General features: G+C 37.5%; 4 protein-coding genes across 4 annotated transcripts; all 4 read right to left on the bottom strand.

The window, feature by feature from the left end:
• Positions 1 to 2,618: 2,618 nt before the first annotated feature.
• Positions 2,619 to 5,559, bottom strand: LOC110063930 (tachykinin-like peptides receptor 86C). The gene is made up of 4 exons (XM_089289370.1): positions 5,432 to 5,559; positions 4,491 to 4,761; positions 3,537 to 3,785; positions 2,619 to 2,975 (listed from the first exon to the last, which is right to left on the bottom strand). The coding sequence occupies exons 1-4, from the start codon at positions 5,557 to 5,559 to the stop codon at positions 2,619 to 2,621; spliced, it is 1,005 nt and encodes a 334-aa protein (XP_089145496.1).
• Positions 5,560 to 8,287: 2,728 nt separating this feature from the next.
• LOC110063898 (pyroglutamylated RF-amide peptide receptor-like) lies at positions 8,288 to 11,939 on the bottom strand. The gene is made up of 4 exons (XM_020770895.2): positions 11,824 to 11,939; positions 11,064 to 11,334; positions 9,659 to 9,916; positions 8,288 to 8,695 (listed from the first exon to the last, which is right to left on the bottom strand). The coding sequence occupies exons 1-4, from the start codon at positions 11,937 to 11,939 to the stop codon at positions 8,288 to 8,290; spliced, it is 1,053 nt and encodes a 350-aa protein (XP_020626554.2).
• A 2,898-nt stretch (positions 11,940 to 14,837) lies between these two features.
• On the bottom strand, positions 14,838 to 21,062 carry LOC110063928 (neuropeptide FF receptor 2-like). Its single transcript, XM_089289369.1, has 5 exons — positions 21,023 to 21,062; positions 20,411 to 20,543; positions 19,541 to 19,811; positions 17,775 to 18,026; positions 14,838 to 16,511 (listed from the first exon to the last, which is right to left on the bottom strand). Exons 1-5 carry the CDS (start codon positions 21,060 to 21,062, stop codon positions 16,110 to 16,112), a joined length of 1,098 nt encoding a protein of 365 aa, XP_089145495.1. The 3' UTR covers positions 14,838 to 16,109.
• Positions 21,063 to 22,542: 1,480 nt separating this feature from the next.
• On the bottom strand, positions 22,543 to 26,425 carry LOC149112772 (pyroglutamylated RF-amide peptide receptor-like). Its single transcript, XM_089290766.1, has 4 exons — positions 26,089 to 26,425; positions 25,121 to 25,391; positions 24,342 to 24,596; positions 22,543 to 23,863 (listed from the first exon to the last, which is right to left on the bottom strand). The coding sequence occupies exons 1-4, from the start codon at positions 26,214 to 26,216 to the stop codon at positions 23,468 to 23,470; spliced, it is 1,050 nt and encodes a 349-aa protein (XP_089146892.1). The 5' UTR covers positions 26,217 to 26,425; the 3' UTR covers positions 22,543 to 23,467.
• Positions 26,426 to 27,035: the final 610 nt, after the last annotated feature.

The following is a 27,035-nucleotide window of genomic DNA, read 5'->3' as shown; positions in this document are numbered from 1 at the left end:
TATCGATCGGTCAATATTTTAAACAGTTGCATGCGTAGCAATATACTTCCCTACTTTGAATTACACTGTCATCGGGTGGCTGTAAGTAAAGATTTCTTTCTCAGGAACAAAGACACCATACTAAAAGACATTTTGTTAAGCTTTTTTCATAAAATTCATTAAAAAAAAAAGATTTTAAAAAATTATGTATAAAAATAAATAATAAATAAAGAAATGTTCCAACCAAACACCATGACACGAAAGTCTTATGTGGGGGTCTCTACAACATCAACAACAATATGAAGTCGAGAACTTAAATCAATCTGGCGAGAAGTTGTTATAAATTTGGAGAGGTTCAAACAAGGATAATATATATGAAGACATTTGCATGGAAAATATCGATAAAATTTAGAGCAAAACAAAACTATATATTAAATGAGTACAGGTTTAGAAAAGCCAAGACGCTTCAAATTTTACATAAGACCTACGAATGTGATAAAAGAGGTTCCAAATGTTTGTTATCAAAGGCAGCTGAATTGAAGCACCCCGACGAGCCAACTTTTTAAACAACATTTTTTCTCTCGATAAATTATTTCGTGACTGTTATGTAATTTTTAGATTGTTAATAGGGGATGGTGCTGTACTCGGAACAAATTTGCACGCTGTTTCAAAGGCTGCGTCAAACGTTTGACATTTTATTTTTCCTAAAACGACAAAAAAGTCGAACTACAGCATTGCAAACAGAGCAATATTATATACAATGTTAATCCTGACTTGACGTAAACATATCTACTTTTCAATTATTAGTTGTTACAAGAATGTGACAGACTACTCGAGAAGATGGTCGAATATAATTCCTTGGCTTACTTATAATGCCTATCCTTGCTGGACATGATTTCGCTGAATAATTATCAATCTGAACTAGAACTAAAATAGTCCTAAAACTGAAAGCTAATTGCCTTTAGACCGTTTTACATTTTCGTATCTGGGAAATGTGCGATAGTCACCTTAAATTGGCCAAGGCATTGTATAGTATAGGGTGCTGGCAAGCTTCTCTGTCAATAAAGTTCTGTACGCATATTGCGGAAAAAAAGCAGGTGGTAGTGTATGCCTTGGGAAGCCACTGTATCAATCTCTGCAATTTTCCAAAACGCGTGTGATATTTTTCATTTACTTGACGTCTTGCGATTGCCCATACTAATTGTCGTCCGCCTTGCCAATATTTCAACTGTTGTCACTTAACCAGTTAGCTTGTTACCATGGTGAATAATGGCACGCAAGCAAGGACATTTTTGGGGGGTTATTTATTTTCGCTTTAAGAATTTTATGCTGATGCCGGGGACGTCCACATTTATTTAAAACAATTATTTTCAAGAGCTTGTAATATATGGGAAATATGAATGAATGGTTGCAGCTCATAAATTTAAGAAAAAAAAAAAACCGAAAGAAGTTAAAAAATAAAAGCAACAGCAATAACGCTGCTGCTACTGATGATGATGATGATGATGATGATGATAGTGATGATGACGATGATGAAAAGTAAAAGTAATTTACCGAGTGGAGTATAATTCAGGGAGTAATAGGCCGAATATTTTTAAAATTATTGTTGGAAGAGCGCGCAGCGCGAGGCGAATTTCAAATTACGAGCACGATTACTCCCTGAATTGTACGACTCAAGGTCCAATTACCTATTTATCTTATCAATACCAAATTTCGAGAGCGAAAAACATCCGTAAAGTTTTACATAAATTGTAAAATCTGTAGGGAACATTAACAAGAAAGCCATTAAAGCTCAGGTGATTGACGTGCGAATGGCGCAGGTATTCAATTACAGGTATTCAATTACAAAAACAAAGTTAAAAATTGGATGCCTGTAATTGGACACCCACGTGATTGCAAACCGATTCCTTGACAAATAGGCTAGCGGAGAACAATCGAGATTTTTGTTATAGATGCAATTATAATGATGATGATGACGATTTTATTTTTATAATTTGTTGTTATGTTTTATTACACTACATTCATTTCATTACATTTAAAAGGGGAACTTTACACACATGCTGTACATTGCATACTTAATAACGTTAAATGACTCTTAGCTTCTTTACACCTATATTGCTTACTACACTTACTTACTACACACTACTACATTACTTAGTAACTTACTCAATTGCATTACATACTACTTGACTCTATGATGATGATAATAATAGTAATAAAACAAAGTTCCGATGAATCTCATTTTGAATAGTGTCCCTCTTAATATTCTTGATTAGTATCACCCAACTAGTGGACTAATGCAAATCCTGCATTTTGATTGGCTACGCTACTAGAGGACTATTAGTAATAGTCCTCGAGTAGCGAAATTGGCGCAATCGAGCGTGACGCTTTCTTTTGTTTTATTCCCTAATAAATATTTCTTCAACTTGCATTTGCTAACTTTATTATTGCCTTTTCTGTCCGACTAGTTGGGTGATACTAAAACAATTACACCCTTCGCCCTCAAGGGCCACGGGTCAATAGCCCATGAGGCTTCGCCTCATGGGCTATTGACCCGTTGCCCTTGCGGGCTACGGGTCTAATTGTTAAATATTACTATCATATGTCAATGTAGAGGAAACAAAACCAACTCAGCAAGCCTACACGCTGCAACTTATAACCTGAACGTTCCCAGAAAATTTCTGCGGCTGACTACATATTTCTTCTCGTGGTCTTGCAGCAATGTGAACTCTGTTTTTAACTACACCAGTGCCGCATAACAGCGCCTTGATTTTACTTCTGAATTGGTCATTCAGGTAGGTATATACGATGGGGTTAACTGTTGAATTGCATGCAACCAGGACGATGGAAGTGATATCAGCAGCGTCTCCATAAGCGAATTTGGAGCTGAACAGGATCAAAGCGAAGATGACGATGTCTGGGGTCCAACACAGTCCGTAGATAATGCTGATTGTCACAACCATTTTTGTGACGCGTTTACGTACTCTGATTACACCCTAAAGAAATACAGAGGATCCGTTACCCGGATTGATTATAATAAAATTAAATAAAGCGTTCTCTGAAATATTATTAAAAATACGAGCTTTCCAGAGCCAGTCTACTGGCTAATCGACGAATAAAAATTTGTGATAAAATGACAGGTTAAAATTTTGAATATACGGAGTAATCTATATTCATGTCCATGGAACTACATTGGCGAAACCAGAAAGATAATTTAGCACCAGAAGAAAAGAAAATGTCAGAAATACAAAACAATGTGTTAAATGTTCAAACTCTGCAAAACATGCATGGACTTTTAATAATAATAATAATAATAATAATAATAATAATTTTATTACTTGTTATCACTTATTTGTCCCTTTTGTAGCTGGAGAAACTTATTTTAACCCTGCTGTTGTACAAAAAAATGGATTTCTCTCTCCTCCCACCAAGTCCATGACCGAGGCCATAACTTTGATTAACCTCTTGTATTCATGAATTCCTGTTGTTGTGCATCTAAAGGCCTGTTTGTGTTCAGTTTTGCGAAAGTAAATGTTTGAAATTGCTATTATTCGTACCCTTTGAGAACCATTGGTTCTGCCATCTCGCTTTATCCACAGAGAATAAACGACTCTTGAGTATAAAACTCCCATAGCAATCATCGGCGCACCAGCAGCTAACAGAAGCCATGTTAAGCCCTGGGCCTTAGCCATCCATTGCTCGGGCCAGTGTTGAGTGCAAAAATAATCTTGTTCACTGAAGTATTTGGTGAAAAAAGAGGGAGCGTTCAGTAGAGCTGAGGACATCCAAATAGTAGGAACTATGAACTAGGAAAGAATATAGCAACAGAAAGATGTAGATAACGTAACGTCATTTAAAGAAATTGTTTCCCACAAATCTTATAGCCTTTTTTGACACCTTCTTTTCTTAATTTCCACAAAAACTAAAAGACACAAACTCTATCTTTAGAGAGGCCTTAATCCTGATGATAGGTTAGGAAAAAGAGAAAGAGAAAAGTAGAAAGAAATTTAAATGACAATAAAGGGGGGGGGGGGGGGGGGATAGAAGGGTGGATTGAAATCACAGCCAAAAAATAGAGTTGAGCTTTGACCAGACCTCCTTGAAATTTGCAGTTGCCATTGACACACAATTGACATATCAAAATATCCGCGGATGATGAATGAACAGCTACTGAAACTTTCAGCGTCTTAGCGTAAATCGCCTTTCAAAACTTTGAAAAAACCTTATGGCAAGATGGGTGGCATACCCTTCCCCCCTCCCCTTGTACGTCCGAGGATTAACTTCAAAACGTTCTTTCCTACATGTAGTTAACTTTTTCGTCTAATTAAAATTGGCCAAAAGTGTAATGTTAGTACCGGTGTACTATTTATAAAGGCTCTGGATACAAATCCCCGGAAGTAAATTTTCAAATATGCGATTAATTAGTTTAACAGACATAAAACATAATCCATCCCCTCATCCTTATAAATAAGGTGATGATTCTGTCTCTTTCTAATAACGGCTGCACTTACCTTGAGTTTACTGTTTGTCATTTTTCCCTTGATACTATGAGGTTGCAAAACGGCATAATATCGTTCAAAGGCTATGACGACCAAAGTAAAGGCTGATGCAGTTGCTCCCAACCACATAAAGGTCCCGCCAGTGAGCAGTTTACATAGCACCGTACCTATCATGCCACCAGGATGCTTGAAAGTATGGATAAGAATAAACTGAGGAGCAATGAATAGCGCTACTATGATGTCTGCCAGAGCCAAATTGACCAGCAAATAGTTCGTAGGCGTCCTGTCGTAAAATATAGTTTTGTTATAGTAAGTCAGAAATAAATTTTCTTTAACGTTAGGTTTTATATCAATTCTTCCGCTTTGCATAACAGTTTCCTCAAGGAAGATATTCAGTGGTCTTTTTGCTGTTGTTGTTGTTGTTGTTGTTGTTTTTTTGACAAAAGATAAATGTTCCCAGGCTTTAGAGAAGAGAGGTAACAGAAGTCATGGTATATTTGTGTTATGTGCATGTTGAATTATAAACCTAAGAGGGATACTGTAACATGTGCAAAGAACTGCTTAACTGTACCCAGCTTATTGTTTTTCTAAATCTTCTTCGTGAAATGGTAATTCTCAGCATAACGGCAATTGGATATCACTCTTAACTTCGAGAAAGGCTAACCTCGATTACCAGCCGCTGTTCGAGAAAGGACCCCGTGCTCCGAACGTAGAGCGGCGGCAATCGAGCCTCGTGAAAGACCAATTAGGAGGTCTTTATAGCTTTTTCTACTTCCTTGCGTGGGGAGGAGGATAAAAAAATCTTGTTATCAGCTGTTTCTTGATTTTGCACTCAGGGTCGATCGAATTAAACTTACCTGAAGGGCAGACACCGTTCTTGTAGAGCAAGTTCATCCTTATACCTTTGCAAAATATCATTAAAATTACAGTAGAGAGATTAGATATTGACATACCTCATATCGTGATGTTTGATTATGGCAGCACAAACAAGAGAGTTTCCGGTAACATTTACAATGACCAGTATGGAGAGTATCGTTGTTATTGCAACGCCAGCTGGTTCGGAAACTGTGTTTGTAGTCATGGCTAGCAATGTCACCCAACTCGTATCTGGAATCAAGTAAAATAATTTATCAACCTGTTCTTTTTTTTTTTTAATGCTACATGTCTATCACATGTAATGTATATTATTTCGACAGTCCTAGAGCACTTGATGTCGAGGTAGATGGGAACATAATGCTCTCCTGACGGTAGGAAATCAGCAGCCGCCGCGCCAAGAGGCGATAAATTATAATAAAAGTTTGGCAGGGGATTATTTCGCAACTTGACAGCATCAATCGACGAATTATTATTACTTGTTTCAGAATTTCACATCCATCCTTGGTCATTCGGGTTGTCATTAAAGGTACTTGGTTGGTTTCTCTTATACAGATTATGTATTTCTACCTGCCCCGAGATTGTATTAAGTTTTAAATTATAATTATATAATAATTTTTAAAGAAGGAACCTAACTCGATATGGCGGCTTTCAGTGGGGCCCTCAATTTGAAACGAGTTACTCAAAATCAATTCCGGAAAAGTTTTCGAAATGGATTTTAACCTTGTTCCGTTTTTTAAAGACGGTAAGCGTCGTTCAAGAGACCTTGTTCGTTTTTTTATTTTTTATTTTTTTCTCTGATGCAGTGTAGGAGATCGTGCAAAACAATTCTTTCTTAAATCCGGATGACGTTATAATAATTTATCTACGTGAACGTAAGGCAGAAATACCCTGAATTAAAATGCACCGCATTACCAATGATTAACGTTTCTTTTAGCTCTTACAAAAAAAGAACTTACCTTTAATTTCTAAATGCACGTTCCCAGGAACATTTCTAACCACAGGAGAGAGCTCGTAGTGGACAAAATGTCAAGTACACAAAGTTAAAAGCTCGTATGTCATCCAGAAGACGGATATGTTAAATAAAATAAAGAAATGATTTTGACAGTTTCCCAATACATTTAAATTATGGAAGTAATTATGGATGTAATTTATATTAATAATAACTTACATATTATCAAAACGTACACATGAGTCAGTAAACTGGGCATGTTGGGCTACCGAAAAAAATATGTGTGAGGCATGTGGGGACGGGAGAACAATTTTGCAGGACTAAAAACTAGGGAACATTAAAGATGGAATTATTATGTGTTCTTCAAGAAAACGACTTTAAATTTCTTGAAAGAGATAATTTGAGTTTCACCAGGAAATGAGCCATGATTTTATCCATTTCCTTTTATTTAAATTGTTGGCAATAATTGTCACATTTCTCAAACTTCTCGAGTGGCTTCGTAAATGTAGGAGGTTAATGAACACTGATTAACTTAGCCTCAGAATTGCTCGAATGATCATGAAAGTCATTCACATTTTAATACTAAAAAATATAAGGATAAAATTAGCCTACCCGGATGCTTTTCATCGTTCCTTTTCTGGATCAAGAGTTCTCGACAGTGGTGCGATCCACGTCCTTTACACACGGTCATGAACGTCGGCCTTTTTAAGCTCGAAGATCAATATTTCAGCAAAAAAAGCAAACTCTTTAAATATACTTGCTGCACAAATTCATTTCAATATGGCATATTCAAATACATTTGTGCAGTAAGTATATTTAAAGGGTTTGGCGTTCTTTGATCTCTATCAGTTTAGGAGAGAACTGCAGATAAAAACACGCGAGGAATAATGTCCGAAAACATTTATTTAGTAACATTTATTTCATTTAGTTTAGTAACGGATATGGGATAACGGACGATTTCTTTCATAGCAACACAGGATCTTAGGAAAAAAATCCTTCACTTATTTGAAATAATCTTGAGTATTTGCTTTCCAAAACGGAATAAAACATAACGTCATGTCAGAAAAATCCTTGATATAATAGTCATCATTAATTATCTTCCTTAAAGTTGAAATGAAAATTATTTCCTTTTTCTCTCGCTTCTGTTCGTACTGCCAACAGACGTATTGTACTGTATTGAAAACTATGAAAAGTACAATATACAAAGTACTAGTGTATAATTATTTACTTATGCAGGTGTTATTGTGTATTACAATCACTACTGATGCACTGGATCTTACATGTACATTCAGTTTTACCGAAAAAAATAACTTATCTACATAAATTTTCGGAAAATTACGGAGCTGATGGATAACCAGATAAAACTTGCGTAAGTTACTTACAATATATACATTCCTTTGAGAAAGATCACTTACATTACTAACTATTGACAACAGCATTGCAGTAAAGAAAAAATATCTGGAATTGCATGCGTTGACGCTTTGACCGGTTCCACGTGATCCTTAATTATAAACAACAATGATTGGCGCCCTCGTGTTTTATAGCAGCATTAGTCGTTCTAGGAGAATATTAACTGAAAACGAAAACAGCAAGACAGTATTAAGAATAATTATCTCGGCTGACCGGGACCGAGTCTTTGTCACACTTTGCACAAGTTTTTATTCTTTACAAAATCCTGTTTGAAACTTTGTTTGATTCGACTGGGCGTATCGGAAATTTCCTATCCGCTATAATATATCACAATATTAAGTCAATTTCGGATTGGTAGGTTACTTATTAATTGATTAAATTTTTGTTGGATCCAAAGGAAAGAAAAGTTGAGTAAACGAAATTTATCTTAATATAATATTACCAGTCCTTCTATTTACTCAGCACAGCGGCAAACATAATTATGTTTGAAGTCACTTTCAAATTAAAATTACAGCATGCTGGTGAGCGCTTTTAATAGACCGGTGAAGTAATTGCTGTTAACTGAAATATTGAGTCAGTGGCAGGGCGAAATATTGTTCAGAGTAAATCCAAGGCTGCTCTCTTGTGCCTCCCCACGAACTGTGGCTGCCGTTGGCTCAGTCACGGTGTTTGTAAGTGTGGCCTCTCGATCTCTGCCTCTCCTGACAGCGTGAATCCTGTTTCTTTGTCCGCTTTTGCAGCACAACAACTCTTTGATTCGTTTTCTGAACCGACCATTTACATAGGCATATATGAACGGGTTAACGGTTGAATTGCACGTCACCAGAAGGATGGAAATTATGTCAGCTGCATCGCCAAGATTATGCTTGGAGCTGAAGTGGATCATCGCATAGATGACGAGGTCTGGAGTCCAGCACAGTCCGTAGATGACACTAACCGCTACAACCATTTTGGTGACGCGTTTACGGACGCTAATGACACCCTGAGTATAGCAAATAAAACTATGTTAAACTGCATATCAGAGAAAGAAACTTAAAGACCAGACAGTAGAATTTGAAGAACACCATGCGCGTCGGTGACTTATCATAACCAACTCCAGAAAGGTCACTTGATTTTTGAAGGAAACGTTTAGCAATGTTCATTCCAGACGTTCAATTTTAAGAGTCTATCCTAGAAAATAGCTCAGGATAGCAGTGACTAAGATTTAGAAGTTTTTGCCATTTCTGTTTTAGAGTGTTAAGGCCTACATGAATGTCTTATTGAACAATCAATATTTACTTCTGCCAAGACATTGGTTAGACTCTTTCCTATTTAAACAATTACTCTCTAAACCACATGTTTGGATAACGACGAGTTAGGAGAGAACTGTTTCTTAAATGGAACAATGGAACTTATTATAAAAACGTTACATAAAAATCAATGAATGCGCTTGAAGGCAGCTTCATATTCAAATTCAAGGCTTGAATTTCGTGGGGCGAGGCTTTGTAATCACAGAGATACTTTTTGTAGAATGCATGAAGGACTATGACACAATAAAGCATTACTGATCATGGGTCAATATTCAAACACTTCACGCAGTCCTGAGTTGCAAAACTGTCTTCGTACGTCGATTCTTGAGCATTGATTAATTTCTCAGCCTCGGACTTTTATTAGTTTTTTTAAGAAATAGAAGAAAAAATCTAGTATCTACTTGTTTCCGGATCGAGCGGTCCGGGTTCGAGCCCTGGGGCCCGTTTCTTGAAGGTCCCGAAAAGTTTTCGCACCGGGAAAGCCATAACAAAAACTCGAACCTTTTGACTACAGAGCTGTTTTATTCGCGTATTCTTAATATTAACAGAGGTTCCCTTCGTACAAGTCTAAATAAAAGTCTATTCAATTGGGAATAAATAATTCATCCTCCCTCTTTATTTCAAACCGAAACTAAGCGTTATCGTTATTTTTTAACTCTTCTAAATACCTTTTGAGTGCTGGTACTCTGTTCTTCCTTGATCCATAGAGAATACACGACCCTGGAGTACAACACAATCATTACAGCCATCGGCAAGGCACCAAGGAGTACGAACCATGTTAAACTGTAAGCTTTAGCCATCCATTCCTCTGGCCAGTGCTCCAGGCAAAAGTTATCTGCTTTGCTGAAATATGTTGTCAGAAAGAAAGGCGCGTTGAGGATAACTGTAGAAATCCAAATTGCGGGAATTACGGCCTGGAAAAAAAAGATTTCAAAATGAACCATCTATATATAGCAAATGTATTGAATTCAATTTGACCAAGATATACAGTAACAAATTTAGCCTGCATCGCACTTGCTTGATTTCATATTCCTTGCAATATTATATAGATGTATTAAAAAAAGAAAAACGAATCATAAGAATGATTAATTGTTACAGGATATACTCTGCCTATAATTCCTATTACTAGATAAAAGAATGCTAATATATTAAGTATTGTGTAGTCCCTTGAATTTGGTCTCATTACTAAGGATCGAGCTCCGATTCATTAGGTTAATTCATTACAGATCGAAATGAACTCTGCATCTTCCCGTAATCATTAATTATTTTTTTCCAAAAACATCATGGAAAAAATAACGGTTTTTTGTCACTTCATTGCCTTATTTGCTTTCCCACAAACTTGGAAAAAAGAGATAGCAAATAGGTCATTGAAATTGAAACTTTAAAATTCAGCGAGCAAAGCACCATTAGGCCTTAAAAATTCAAACCAACTGTGACAATTTTGAGCGAGAATAAATAACAAACATTAGGTATATGAGTTCTAATACTATTACTTCAAACGAAAAAAAGAAAGAAATTCTTAATTTTTTTTTTTAATCGGTTTTATGTGGAACGTTTAATAATGCACTTAATAATTTGTTGTTTTCTACATTGGTTTCGACTTCACACTTCAGACTATGTAATGAGTTCATCTCATGCAACAGCGCATCTGGTCATTGTTCAGATAGTAATTGTGTTCTGAAAACAGAGGTGGCTCAGTTATTCATTTCAGTGCGTTTGGCATCGAATACAGTTTTTTTTTTTCTTAACTCTTACTAAACCCCCACCTTCAGTCAGGTGAACATGTTGGTATCGAGAAATTGTTGACGCAATTTGACAAAAGACCATGCTTTGTATTGCGCCTTATGAAGGGAAATTCAGAGGCTTTATGATGCGAATTCAGTGGCTCCATGACGCCAACACCTCATATAAGCTAAGCACAGTCTGTCCTTATGGTACACAACCGGTAGATTTGTCATAGGCCCAAATTAAACAATTTGGTCATCATGACACATTGTCGTTGCTTTGAATATATCTGTGCTCTCTCAACAGTACTCGGGGGTCTGTTATTGCCATACTCACTTTCAGTTTGTTATTCGTCATCTTTCCCTTGCTACCATGAGGATACATTACAGCATAATATCGTTCAAACGCAATGACAACTAATGTGAAGGCAGATGCAGTTGCGCCTGTCCACATCAGGTTACCACCAGTCAGCAGTTTACAAAATAAAGCTCCTGTCATGCCATCCGGATGCTTGAAAGTATGGATGAGGATAAACTGCGGTGCAATAAACAACGCCACCATAATGTCTGCCAGAGCCAAATTGATCAGCAAATAGTTCATAGGCGTCCTAGAGATGAAATTGATTTATATTACGGACTGATTATGTATACCGCCTAAGTTTGTTTTCTTGGCCAAGCCACATGTACGATATTTCTTTATATATTTATTTGGAAGCAAATTAACAAATACTACTACAGCAGCACTAATACAATTTTTTAAGTAAGAAAATACCGACTTAAATCCCTAGTCAGTAGACTGGAATTGCCAGTGGTCACTACGATAAGAATACATTAGTCTTTGCTTTTGTGGAGAGTAACAATGAAGGAAAGCAAATGCCCTGAGTAGTCGGACGATCTCCTCAGAGTATATTTTTATTTTGTACCCAGCATTTTATATAAATATACCGTTTGGAAATGATGGAAACAAACGATAAGTTGTAGATAACGGCAGAATTGACTATAGTCTCTCCAAACAGCACCAAGCAAGAATTGACGCTTTAAGATGAATTTTCATTCTTTCTTCACTACATGTATTAATATATCTGTTCTCAACTTACCTCATGTCATGGCTTTTGATTATGACAGCACAAACCAGAGTGTTTCCCATGATATCTGTGATTACAAGCATGGTGAAGATCGTAGTGATCACAATTTGAGCTGATTCGGAAACCATGGCGCGTCACGTGATGTTTCACCCAGTACAGCTGAAAAGAAAAGCAATAGTTGAACTCTTGTAATGTGGAAAATAAAAATTTCAATTGTTATCATCTTGTGATTTTTTTTTACTAGAAAGAACGCTATCTACGACTGGTTATAAACTTGAATATTTACAACGTAGACTTAAGTAAAATACAAAGGTAAATGTAGAAGATACTTTTTTTGTTTTTCTTCACATGCCTCTAAGGCCAGCGAGCGTCCGTTCAGTAATATGTTTTTGCTGGTGAAGTGAATTATTACTATTTATTTCACAAGAGCAAAGAGAAGCCTTTTACTGACAATGTAATCAAATGTGAAGTTTGTTTGTCGGCAAAAGTTATTAAACAATTAGTTCTACAGAAAGACCGAAATTTCAGTAATGAATTTGCATCACTTTCGTAGAAATTTCTGGAAAAGGAAAAAAAATCCGCCGCTAACTATCCATAAAAATTATTGAAATGTCTCATACCACGCAATGTATACGTACATGGGTTCAAGGATCACACCGAAAACTTTACATATTAATTCGGTATTCTTAATGAGAAGTCTTTGTTTTCGCGTATCTTGTAAAAGAAGCAATTATTGAGCCAGAACACCCACAAATAGAGAGTAAGGTTCTTTTTAACCTCGCGAGAAGAATTCGTTCTTAGTAACTCTAAATAACTGTAACGTTCCATTTGAAATCTTGAACTAAAGTTCCAGACGTGATTATATTCTTCCAGAGTACTTTCTTTCCCATTTTTTTGTTTTTTGTTTTTTTAAGAAAAAATGATCTCCGGAATACTCACTGCAATTTGGATAATTCTTGCCATTAAGGGAATAAAGTTGTTTACTGTGCATTGGGCAAAAATAATCCCCGAAAGTAATGTTTGCCTGTAATGATAATTTTTTAACATTTTTTTTATTACGAGACACTCTGCGTTATTACAATAACAATATGAATTGTTTTGTTTTCTCGTTTGAGTTATATCACTGATTTTTAATCTTTTTTTCCAGGCTTTGTGCAGCTTGACAAAAAAAGGTATGAGCGAGTTAGAAGCGTGCTTTTAATTGCAATTCTCATAATTGAATTTTACTCACAACCCCCAAAATAATAAAATCAACCAAGCTGTTACTTAAGTTCGATCGTTAGCGTAAAAGGAAGAAAATGCTAACTCAATATATTTATGAGATATCAGCATAAGCAAAGTTGCCTCCAAAGGAAGACACGACTGAGTCTATTCGTTCATTAGTGCCTATTGCAAGACCAGTTGTCACCAAAAAGTGAGCTTTAAGGACCGGAGACTAAAGCCCCGTCCAATTAAACAGGGAATGCTTAGCGATCAAACACGATCAAAAATTGTTTAGTGACCAGACATTTTACCGTTTGGACACCTTGTTTGTGCGTGTTGTATAGTGTTAGTTGTCCGTCTTTGATAAAATTTGAACGACGTCAAACATTTGATCAAACGCAAACATTGTAAAACATTTTGTTCGTTCAAACATGTTTGATGCCGTTTCGCCAATCAGTATAACATCAACGTGTTTGGTCACCAAAAAATGTTTAATCGCGTTTGACTGCCAAACATTTCCAGTCCAATAACGAGGATACCAAATATGGCCTATAGAATACTTCCCATAATCCCCTCTGTGTCCAGCAGGGATTTTACCAGTCTCTCACTTAACGGCACAAGATGGGACTAGGGATGAGTCCAGCCATACATTCTTTACTTCTTTACATACTTTCAACCTCACACGACTGAGTTTTCTTGAGTGGTAAAGATCGAAAGCAGTGGGAGGCGCGGTGGCCTCATGGTTAGTGCGCCGGCTCGTCTCCGGATCGAACGGTCCGGGTTCGAGACCTGGCCGGGGACATTGTGTTGTGTTCTTGGGCAAGACACTTTACTCTCACAGTGCCTCTCTCCACCCGGGTGTATAAATGGGTATCGGCGAACTTAATGCTGGGGGTAACCCTGCGATGGACTCGCATCCCATCCAGGGGGAAGTAGAAATACTCCTAGTCGCTTCATGCTACAGAAACCAAGATAAGCTCCGGCCTGATGGGCCACTTGGCTCGTATGCAGACTTTTAAAGATTGAAAGCAACGTAGAAGAACTCGAATGTGCTCGATGAAACGTGTAAGAATAAACTGCGATACCACGAAAGAAACTAACCGTCGTAAAACCAAAACCAAAACGATTACTTACCAGCTAGAATACTCAGCCAATCTCAAATGTAGTACAACCAAAACCAAAGTAATTACCTGATTACTTTCGACACTCAGTTGAAAACCGCTCTAGTAGATAACAATTAACCAGTACTGGAAAGTAAGTAACAGTAAATTAATGTACCGTAGAGAAACAAATGGCTATGGTGCATGATCATTTTTGATGCAGCCGTTACTCGTAAACAGCGCGATTCTTGTTTTTGTCTTTTCACCGGAATGATGCCGTTTATGAGTATTACACAACTCAGCCTCTTCTCGCTCCTTCTATCGATGGGATGACTATCTTATTCTATCGTCAGCAGTTTATCTTGGTTTTGGAGACAGCAACATTTTGCGACTGAAAAGTTCATGAAAAGTTTTCTCCCCTATTTTTGACACAGAGATCTATTTAGCAAATACATTCTGTAATTAAGTTGAATTTAGAACAGTAAAACAAAACAGAACAGTTACCTAGTGCATCTTTGTAAATGACTATTTTGACTATATTGGCTATGACTATGACTATATTGGCTGTAATTGGACACTTGTAATCGGACAGTTGTATGAGCCAAGCATTTTAAGTCCTCCCAACTAAATCCTCCAGTCATGTTACTGAGTAAAATCACTATAGTAACCGTTCAAATGAAATTGTCGAGATTTATCTCAGCCGGTGGCTGCTTTCAAAGAAACTTAACATCCATTTTTCATCTTATTTTTTCTTTTTGCGAAAATTGTAATTACCATACGTAATTACCATATGACTATTAGAAGGTATTTTTCAAATGAAACTTTTACTTTTTTTGAGAAGTATTAATGATTGTGATAAATTGGTAACAGGACATCTTGTGTTTAATTCCTGCTTCACGGTCGTCTGATTTTGTTAATCAGTCTTATGATTACAGACCGAATTGGACTCCGCTCGGTCCTATTACCATCATTAATGAAGAATACGGATTATTTCTAGGATAGTGATACAGGAAGGACGCTTCCTTCAAAGCAAAGTGGAAATATTGCGAAAAATATGGGGCTAGTCTCTGAAACTGAAAAGGCGGCAGTAACAGCGGACAACAAGCTAACACATGGACTAGATCCATGTGTAATAACATTTTATTGACATGAGGTATATATTTACATGCGTATGTACATAAGCATTATCGACTGTACAAAATTGTCTTTTTAGGTAACGTTTTTGCAGGGAGTTGATACATATTGTTATTCAGTGCTTGTTATGTAAAAATTACAATTAGGAAGATAATTTGGTTTTATAGGTTTTGCCGTGTGCAACCAATTGTCGCCCTGTTAGGTGTCATGTTTCATTTCATGTTTTCTAGTGTTTTCAACCATATGCATAGAACGTTAAGGGATGAAACAAGTCCAACCCTCACTAGAAGGTTGAACCACCTCTATTTGCTTTTGATTTTTGGCTAGAAATATCAAATCCCAACTGGCAGATCAAGATCGTCCTCTGTTTGAGAAGTTTGTTGTTAACAAAATCCGATTGTTCCACTTATGCAAATTCAAATGTAAGTTGCAATTCAGTAAAAGTTCTAGAGTCGTGTCCGCATGTGGTGCTTTTTTGTGTTCTCTGGAATTCGAACTGGTAACAGTCGCATTACACTGATAGGCAGATTGGAATCAACTTCCATCCTTGAATTGAAATTCGACTAAGCTTACCACGAAATTCGACTAAGCTTACCACGATCAGTTCCGTTTAAGCCTATATTTAACCATTTACCATAAAACCTGCACACGTGGAGCATTCGGCTTTTAATAACAACACTTGATTCATGCGGAGGATTGTCGGCCTGCGGTGATGCTTGGTGATGAAAACTATGTACATAGTTTTGTTTAATAATTCAAGTTTTTCAGTATGCCTGTCTATATAAATCTAAATAAGAAACTGGGAGGTGATTGTAAGTAGCGTACACTTTGGCCAGGGAAAACAGAAACCTTTCCCAGCACTCACATTGAAACCAGGCTCAGGGGGTTTGCTTCCTGCTTGGTTACTCCACTGCAGTCTTCCTCTTCCAGGGTGGGCTGGTTAGTGGTGTTGGTGCGATCAGTGGTATGAGTAGTGGAGTCCCTGGAGACGTCAACCCTGTTACTGCAGGGTGTGCCACAGCATATCAAACTCTTAACCTTACGTCGAAACCTTTGGTTCACGAAAACGTAGATAAAAGGATTCACCGTGGAATTGCATGACACAAGGACAATAGAAACTATATAGATGACATTGCCATAGTTCTGCGAAGGAATGAAGTAGTTGAACACATAAATGAATTGGTTGGGCATCCAACACAATCCATAAATGACACTCACAGAAAGAACCATCTTGGTGACCCGTTTTCTTACTTTCATCACACCCTAGGGGAAAAAATGGTATGATAAATGATATAATAATTTAATAATAATATAATATAATACATTTCTTCCTTCCATCGCATTTAGTTTGAATCGAAATTTGGAGAAATGACTAATATACACTTAATCACTGGTCCCTTGGGAAGCAGTTGTTTTTGTTTTCCACCCACCAATGTGGCGCAGGTTAGATTCCGCCCCGATATCATATGTGGATTGGGTTCGTTGTTGTTTCTCGCCTTGCCCAGAGGGTTTCTCTGCGGGTACTCGGGATTTCGTCCCTCCACAAAAACCAACATCTCCAAATTCCAATTCGACCAGGATAGAGGACCCGTATGAAGACGACCTCAGGCTGATGTGGCTTCCTCTCTAAATTTTGTCATTAATTACATTAATTCATCATTTAACTTGTGTTTCAACTCTTGGTCGCTTAAGCATTGCTTGCTCAGAAGTAGGAAGCTCCACATTTTTCCGTACACGTGCTCATTCAAAGCGCGAGTGGGAAAATACTGCCTGCTTTTCTACGTTATGGTCAAAATTAGCAACTGCAAACTTAATTCCTTCTAGATGAGAGAGATAATGCAAGTGAATAAATGGCCCATTATTGACTTAGCGCGATAATGGGTTTTGTGCAGAGGTAGATAGCCGATAATGGGCTAGACACCACACGCAGAGCAAGCTTTAAATTCGCGTGCTCTGCTAACCCTCTCCCCTTTTTCTGCCAGCGCCGATCGTGATAGCTGTTTAACCTTAGAAGCGTACTTTACTTTCTTTCGTCGGCCCTCCACCATCCCCTGAGCTCCTCCTCTGCTCTTGCTACCTCTTACTGGGCTGGCTGTTTTTCGCCCCAACTTTTTTCACTGAATCAAATATAGCGATGTTTAATTGATTAATTTGACACCTTAGCATTTGAATGGTTTGAAATAAACGCCACGTGAGTGACCAAATTAATCCAAACAAGTGTCTCAGTGATTCAGTGATTTCTGACCGCATGCACGACCGCGATTATAACCATTTCATTATAGTCTTTTGTGCGCTGGGTTTATAAATAGGCGCCGCTCTCGGCATAAAAACTTTTATTTGATATTTGATCATCAGCGTTATTGTTTTTTAATGTAGATAGTGATCAATGCGCTTAGCTACAACTAGTTAGTTCTTAGGCACGCCACTTAAACTGAAAGAAAAAAAATTTCAATTAAACTTTTAAAAAAACCCAACTGGTGGGGACAGACTAATAGGTTGTTTACAAGCATGACCGAGGAGTTGTACCTGTCGGGTGCTTTCCATTTCGTTTTCTTCGCGTTTAAACCACAATGAATATACCACTCTGGAATACAACACAGTCATCATCGATACAGGGATAAAACCAAGAAAAAAGAAGCAGGTGGTACTGTATGCCTTGGGAAGCCACTCTTTGGGCCAGTATTCAACGCAGAAATTGGTTTTTTGATCAAAACTGATTGTGAGGAAAAGTGGACTGACAAGGATGGCTGCTGAAATCCATAGAACAGGAATAATGACCTGTTAACAGAAGTGAATTAATGTTGCGTCGCAGTTAGTTAGTTAGTTAGTTAGATAGATAGATAGATAGATAAATCGTTTATTAAACTCACAACTTGCAGCTATAAGCTGAATTACTTGTGTTATATACTACATGTTAAAAAAATTTAAACTATAAAAATTCCTAACTATACATAAAAAAAATTATATAATAATAAAATACATCAAACTTTTATTACTAGGTAATAGTCATCTATATCAGAACTAGGCTATAGACAGTGTGACGAAGCTTCTGGAATCTGAGTATCAAGCATCGTTCTCATTACGCCTGAGAAACTACAAAAACGGCGCTTTTACTCTGAAAACGCATTAAATGGTTTCTGTCCATAATACGCCGCAGAAATTTGAAAACACAACAATCACCGGTCATTTTGGATCTGTACTTGAGGAAAACCCGGGAAGGGGCCTCACACGTTTAACGTCACGTCTTCGTTCTGGAAAAGCCCCGTTTACAAAATGCTTTTCGTCCACACTAACTTGCAAAGCCAGCGTCCGATATTTGTTTCAAATTCCTCCGGTTTGAAGAGCGTTTTCGAAAAGCTTCGTTTTCGCGACGGATTAGTGTGGACGGTAGGCCTATTCGGCGTAGTATGGACGGGGCCTCTGTTTAATATAAATATTAAATACTGTCTATACACTGTCTGAGGGTCCTGGATGGCGATTATCTGACAGCTGGGAATTGGTCATCATTTTGGCTCTCATGTGAGAAATGGAGAGTGTTCTAACTATAGCCGTCTGCAAAATCTATTGATGAGGTGGTGTGTATGGGCTGATATTCAATAAAATCCAAGAGAGGATTCCTTGTAAAATCTTACTTTCCAAAATTATGTATTTTCTGTATCTAGGGCTAAGGTATGATTCGGAGGCGTTATAGTCCTCTATCGAGACCCGAAAACTAGCATCCGAAGTTGCTGTCGCGTTTTCACGGTTTTCTCAACGGACAGAAACGGCGGACTCCTAACTTAATAGCACAAATACAATATCGTTTATTCCGGTAATTGTGCCCATAAAGAGAGAAAAAAAAAAAAAGAAAAGAAAAGAAACAACTCTGCCGTGCTGCCTTTCATCGACCTTTTAATCTTTTGATTTTGTTCTATAACCGGCACCTCACCTGGCAGTCTGTAAAGAGACTCTCAGTATACGTCGATTGGCAGAGACATAGTGCATGGCAGTGACATCTTACAATTTATTATTATTATTATTATTATTATTATTATTATTATTATTATTGTCCTTGCTGTTGTTGCTATCGTTTTGTTGTTATTTTAAAATGTTATAATCACTGTTATTTTTATCACCATTGCTGACGATGTTGACATTGCTATCGATCTTAGAAGGAAAAATATATGTTTTTTGAGCAATTTTTGAAATTGTTAATATGCACTTCCCCCAAATTTCAAAGCGCCAACTTAAATAAGTGCCCCCCGTCCAAAAAAAGAGAGGAAACCGGCACGCTTGCTTTACATAAACGATACCTTTAACTTTCTGTACGTCAGCTTCCCTCGATTGCCATACGGATACATGACAGCATAGTAACGTTCAAAGGCGATCACTACCAGAGTGAACACAGAGGTAATTCCACCGTACCATGCTAAGTTGCCTCCGGTCAGCAGCTCACAGAACACTTTGCCGGCTAATCCGTCAGGATGTTTGAAAAGATGAATCAAGATAAAGCGTGGTGCGATGAACAGGGCAACCATCATGTCTGCTACAGCCAAGTTCAGGAGTAAAACGTTCATGGGACTCCTGTGTGGTGGAAAAGAATTGAAAGCATGAGTAAAATACTACAGCTGAAGAAGTGAGCTAAAGTTGATGACTTTACTTAACCATTTTTAGAAGTGTTTTGATGGTTAACAATGATAATACGCGCTATAATTAATTCTATTTTTTCACAGGCGCCAAGGAATTTAATTTCTTTGACGATTTAATTCACTGATATCATCTGGTGGCGTTCTAGTGTATTTCATCGTCATATCATCTACGTATTTTTAGGTGTTTTACATTCGATAATATCCTAGTTTTAAGGGGCCTCTTCTTACCCCTTTCAATAAAAGACGGAATACTCCAGTTTTTATAACAGTCTGGAATACTCCAACTCTGGATACTTAAGCTAGAGTCCACGATTTCTTTTCCAGTGATGTGTTACTCGCCGTGCATACTTTTTTGTGCAAGTTTTCCTTGCCCGTTTTCTTTGGTTTTGTTTTGTCTTCTTCTTTTTTATGGTCCTTCCCTAATATCAAGTGTGTAATCTTAGTAAACATGGGTCGTGACCGATGTACTACATAGGCATAAGAGCAACTGCGCCGGTGCATTAATACAATATTACTTCAAGGTTCATAACATACCTCATATCACGATTCAAAATAATAACAAGGCACACGGCTGTGTTTCCAAGGAGATTTGTGACCACTATTATGGTAAACATTATGGTTATTCCAATCTGGGCTGCTTCTGAATCTGTGTACTGTGGTATAACGTCTTAAAATCGCTGGATAGAACAAAAGCCATGATAATACAAAAAGGTCACAACAACTCTGTGCAAAGCCACATATTATTTACACTCTTTTTATAAGAATATATTTTATAGAAATATCAAGGCTCACATTTGCGAAATTTTTCCGAAAATAAACACAGTAATCAATGTACACGTACCTTGTTCTTACATTCGAATACACAGTAATGGGCAAAAAATGCGAGAAAGATCCTCGAAATGTGCAGGGCTTAAAAGAGGTCTATAACGTACTGTCCTGCAGAAACGACACCTCAGCTGGAAGTCGTTTTCTTCATAGCTAACACAATTTAAAGGCAATAATACTTTAGTCGTTTTAGCCCCTTCTAATACTTAAATTAAGTATCCTGGGTTTAATTTAACGAGCGAATTCGGTTTGGTGCATATGCTTGGAGCGAATGATCCTGTTTTGGCTCGAGAGGAGCAAAAAATGTTTCATTTTTTTTACAATCTGTTATGGTTTTGGTGATTTCAGATCCCTTTTCCATATATAATATTTAATGCATTCTCTAGGACCCGCCTTCAATATCGTTTCTGTTGCTAGGGACAGTATATTTAGGACAGTGATTGTCAACTCAGCAATTGTAAACTTCAAATCAAATTACTTACAGCAATAAATTTAGAGTTACCCTTTTTGAGTAGATTGTCGAGTCACATAGGAAAGAAAAACAACAAATATAATAAATTGAAATAAAATATATGTATGTCAATTACTACCGAGAAGAAATCCAGTAAGAACGTGTTTTATTTTATTTTTTATTTATTTATTTATTTATTTATTTATTTTGTAGGGGGAGGGAGGAATTAAAACGGATAACTGCCATCCATCCTGTTTTCCCAAGACATTTGCAAGAATGAGGAAAACGGTAATCCCACCTTTTTGAGGTTTGTGCTCCCCTTTCGAAATTTTTGAAATGGAAAACAAAAGGAACGAGTACTGAAAATTGCAACTGAGAGATTTTATGAAAAATGCAATAATGTTGTTGTTTGCTTTTTGTTCATTGAAAGATCTTGTTGTGGACATAATTCATTACTTTGTGAAGTGTGAAAATTATGGTTCTTTAGTCGAAGTAGAAGCATCCTGCGATCTCTGATAAACTTGAGCTAAAATGTACGTCTTCAGTTCGTTGTAAGATATTCTAATTCAATTTAATTAAACCAAAAAAGGAAGTCAAAAAATAGATAATGCGAGAAGCAAACACTGGCAGGTGTTAAAATATAGCGTACAATTAACAAAACAAACCAGTACACGCTGATTGTTGAAAACGTCCACTACATTTTTTTTTTTAATATATTTTTTTTATGAAAAATTATTTTCTTAAGATTTCGATATCATTTTTATAGCTTGTCTTATTTATATACCCAGCCGAAAGACTTAGCTGAAGTGGGATGAGTCGTCAATTTCAACTTGTAAAAATTTCAGTTCAAAAGGTTATAAAAATTCATTTACGAAAAACAACGATCAGTCTTCTTCCCTAACAACTCATACATAAAGAGCCAGTGTGGGAAAGATATTTTGCTACATTACTATCATCGGCGTATGTCAATGTGTACATTATGTGCTCCGCTAGCTCCAATTAAACAGCCAACTGTTTAAACCAGTTTTCAGCCATTTTGTGCCTCTGAGGACATTTTTAGTTATCAAGTCACTAAAGCACTTTCAGTTCGCAAGAAAAGCGACCTGACATCTCCGTTTTGTTTGTGTGTGTTTCCTTTCAGAAGTAAACTGCGCTAGGAAATCATTATCGGAAAATATAGATAACGAAAATTACAGCTAAAGAAAGCCGCGTTCGCAGAAAAGGACAAGCGATCACTGCTTGACGGTTAAATACTTAAATTAAACCTAAACCTGAACTGACAATTTTCAGATGACAGTTAATTGCACTTACTTTGTGGGACGGGTTTCTTCGAGAAGTCAAGTTTCAACCAGAGTCTCTACCAGAGGAGCTTCTAGAATTAATGACAATCTTTATTTAGAGGCCTCCGACTAAATTTTTATTACTGAGCATGTCATTATATTTAGTTTGTGAAACGACAGGTGTTCATTACAAATGAGATTATTGGCTGGTCGGTTTTTCTGTGATGAATCATTTCTAAGATGAACAGTTCTTTTGTTTTCAACGGCACTACCGCTGGCTCGTTTCAAAGGCATTGTGAGCCAGAAAATAATATAATTCCTCGTTAAAGTTATTACTGAGAAAATCTTGTCAACAGAACATGATGTATTTTGACGGATGCTAGATAATTACGTGTCAGAAAGATATACAAAGAAAATCTGAAATTACATATCAGCATATAAGGGTAAAGTTGGAGTACTTTTAATAACTACTAGTAAAAGCAAGTAAAGTCAATTACATTGATACCGACGTTAGGAATAAATATTGCTAATTTTAGGCTTCATTATCTGATTGAAATTGAACCCGTTTGCGAAAGGGCCTGCCGGAGCTAGAAGTACGGCAACTCAGAATAAAAAGAAACAAAAAAAAGAACAAAAAAAAAAGCAAATTCAAAATGAAGCCGTAAAACATGTAACATCATATGTAATACCAATCGCTGTGAGAAGATGCGCTCAAGGAGGGGAGGGAGGGCATCAAAACAAAAAAATACAAATTTAGTTAAACATGCATAGCGGATTTCTTAACATGTATTTATATGCATCTACATGTGTTCATATACTACACATGAACGTAAACAGGCTGGGTAAACTTTTTTTCTTGGCCGGCCGGGTGACTGAGCCACCTTAACCTATCTTTTTCGTCACTAGGTATCGCCTAAGGCCTCGTGGTGACTGAGAAAAAGTGCTCTACTTATGAATATCTGTTCTCAGTGTTTACTAATAAATTTAGAACACAAAGCAAACTCCTGCTCTTTACTTAGTGATTTGTTTCCATTGTCATTCTAATAAGCCGGTCGGTTCGCGGTTTGACTCTCCTCCAACACCCACATCTTCTTCTATGGTGGGTGGGGCGATCGTGTTGGTGTGATCCGTCGTGTGAACAGTGGCGTCATTGGAGATGCCAACCCTGTTATTATGGCACTTGCTACAGCATACTAGGCTCTTGATCTTGCGTCTGAACTTCTGGTTCACGAAAACGTAAATGAAAGGGTTGACGGTGGAATTGCACGTGACCAGAACGATGGAAGTAATGTAGGTGACATCTCCGTAGTTCTGCGAAGGACTGAAGTAGTTCAGCGCATAGATGGTTAGGTTTGGTATCCAGCACATTCCATAGATAACACTGATAGTCAAAACCATCTTGGTGACTCGCTTTCTTACTCTCATCACACCCTGAGAAGGTAACGTCAGATTTAGTGCCTTACTTATGACATGAACAAAATTTTCTATAACGTAATCTTTGATACACAGTAAAAAAACGCGATACCGATTCCTATATAGTTATCCTCGTAGCTACACAATAAATTAATTGTCCAATCTGGTTCAACACGATGAGGCGCACGATGATGGTAAAGATTTTGCAGAGCCTCGAATTGGTTCCAATTACAGGTTTTGCTACCCAAAAAACAACGCTTTTGCCTTCAGTTAAATACAACAAAACCTTGCCTTTTCGAGAGGAAATTTACTGTTCCAGGAAAATAAAAGACAATCAGAAACCACCGCAGCTTAAGTCGAATTTAGAACTTTGAGCTTACATAATTTTTTCTCAAGAATAGAAACTGATTTCATCTTATAATATAATTCCTAAAATCTGAGATGATTTACCCGAGCTTGGTTAGGAGACCTAAAGTCAAATAATATAGATATATACCTGTTGGGCATTCTCTAGATTATTTCCTCCCCGTTTAAACCACAAGGAATACACCACTCTGGAATACAACGTTGTCATGATCATAATGGGAATGATCCCAGCAACAAAGAACCAAGTGGAACTGTAAGCTTTTGGGAGCCAGTCTGGTTTAGGCCAGTGTTCCATGCAGAAATCGGCTTCTTTGTCGAAGTAGATTGTCAAGAAAAGAGGAATGTTAAGGATCGCGGCGGAAATCCATGACATGGGAATAATGACCTGCCAAAACAGAACGTTGAAGCTATACGTAATTAATAATAAAAAAAGCCTTAATCATTAAGACCTCACTTTTTTGACTCACTTCGAGCAGGACGCAAGAGGGTGGGAACCGCGTGCACGCCGCGGGCCGAAGCTGCCGGAACGCCCGGAATTTAATGCATGGCGAAGAAAAAAGGGTAAGTCTATGTTCCATGTGGTTTTTCCGATTAGGAATTTTGGACAACCTTTTACGGCGTTCTGTTCGGTTAATATAATTTTGGAATTCCGCTGTTGCTCTATAATTATATAAGTCAACTAGCATTACCATTTACACTCCAAACAAAATTTTTAGTAAATATTTGGTACATTTTACAACAAACCGCTGTCAACTACGGCAGAACAATGACAACTTATCTTATTTATAACCTAAAGCATAGTTGTTTACAAGTTTATTGAGTTTTCGTGGTCAGACATGTAGCAGGAAACGCATTCATCCTTTATGTTATCTGTGGGTCTATTGATGCCACGGCCAAACAAAGAAGTACCTTCAACTTGTTGAATGTAAGTTTTCCTTTATTGCCATAGGGATACATTACAGCGTAATATCGCTCAAAAGCGATGGCCACCAGGGTGAAAATTGAGGCAGCCCCTCCGGTCCATGTTAAGTTGCTGCCGGTGAGCAGCTTACAGAACAATGTACCCTTCCGTCCTTCAGGATGTTTGAAGGAGTGACTCAAAATAAAGCGTGGTACGATGAACAGTGCAACCATCATGTCAGCAACAGCCAAGTTCAGAAGCAGAAAGTTTATGGGAGTCCTGTTTGAAAGCACAATTCAAACAGCTCAGTTTGTCGAAAGCAAAGTTTCTTTCAGTTTCGCCCAACCACCCCTCCCCCCCCCCCCCCCCACCTTCCTCCCCTGAAAACTTCCACTAAGAATTCGTTTGCGTTAATTTTATAACAACACTGTAATTCCAATAATTAATAGAACGGTACCTACCGAATAAAATTCGAAGTTTCTCTCACAAAGGTTCTGTCCTCGTGTACCGGTTCACAAAAACCCATAAAAAAGACCCAACAATATACCACAGCTAAACAAGGGCTCGTAAAGAAAGACAGTACAATGGATATTTCCTCAGTAAACCGGTACACTAGGACACAACCTTCCAAGCTACAAGTCTGTGTCAAAATGAGTCAAAGTCAAAAATTCCGGAACGCTTGAAATGGAGCCGAATGGTTCGAATATTGCCAGAAATCCAAAAATTGTTGAATTTCCGAAATGCCAACCCTTCAACCAAAACTTCCGTGTAGAAAATGGGTCTACCTGGCGGGGTTCTCCACTTTCCTGCAGGAAATTCCGCTGAATGCTGATTCATTCGCCACTGGAATTTCTAAAAGTTCAAACGAGAATTTTCGTTCGAATTGAAAGCGCCCCTTGTCTTGAAAATTTCTACACTAAAAACAAATATCATCGATCATACATTAATTACACTCAGATTACAGCACGAAAAATACCTCATGTCTCGGTTCAAAATGATGACAAGGCCCACAATAGTATTGCCAATCAGGTCAGTGCTCACGAGGATGGAGAACATTGTAGTTATTCCAATCTGTGCTGATTCTGAATCCGTGTACAGCGACATCGTGAAATCGATTTTCCTATATCATAATACAAAAGTATATTCAAACATTGAAATACTTTCTAAATAAGATTGAGTAACACTCTTCAAAATCGAAATTTAGGCCGCAACTGCTAGCCGAAGAAAATTTCAATTTGAAAGCCCAGCTCACAGTTTTGTAATAATACCCCAACTGACCGGTCGCTATGTTATTGTAAAGCAGTCTATGACAAAGTGTCGACCATAGCGAAAATATTTTCCGTCTTCGTGACGGAATGGAGATTCAAACTTATGCACAAAGAAGAAACCGAACGTTAGCCCTGACGAAATTGGAACGAAAGCTGGTCTAAATTATACCGACAGCGTTATTCACAGCGAGGAAAACACTTTTAATACGCTAAATATTAACTGTTCTGGTATCGCTGAATTCATCACTTTAATTAACCGTATTGCAACAATTTTGCAACTACAGGGTGAACAGCAACACAGGAACTTTCAGATCCGGGTGAGGCTTCACATTTTGAGTAACCGCGGAATAGCCCAACAGTATTTACGAGAGATATGTAACCTTTTTTTTTTTCTGAATTGAACCATGCATTCCTTGCATAGTCTGTTTTGAAAGAATGAAAGATGCGAATGCAGCCATAACACTACTGGAAAAATGACCTGAAAACATTTCAGGCTCTGAACGGGATTCGAGCCCACGACCTTTGCGTTACCGGTGCAATGCTCTACCAACTGAGCTATCAAAGCCATATGAGAGCGGTCGCGTGTGAGTTCGGCCCTGTATGTTCAGTGGACGTAATACTCGGCTCAAGCATATGAATTCCATGGCAATAGATG

This window comes from Orbicella faveolata, unplaced genomic scaffold (genome assembly GCF_042242905.1).
Source record: "Orbicella faveolata isolate gen_17 unplaced genomic scaffold, um_ofav_v1 contig_2, whole genome shotgun sequence".
Classification (NCBI taxonomy): Eukaryota; Metazoa; Cnidaria; class Anthozoa; order Scleractinia; family Merulinidae; genus Orbicella; species Orbicella faveolata.
The sequence above is the reverse complement of the archived record's forward strand: the minus strand, read 5'-3'. Positions and strand labels throughout refer to the sequence as shown.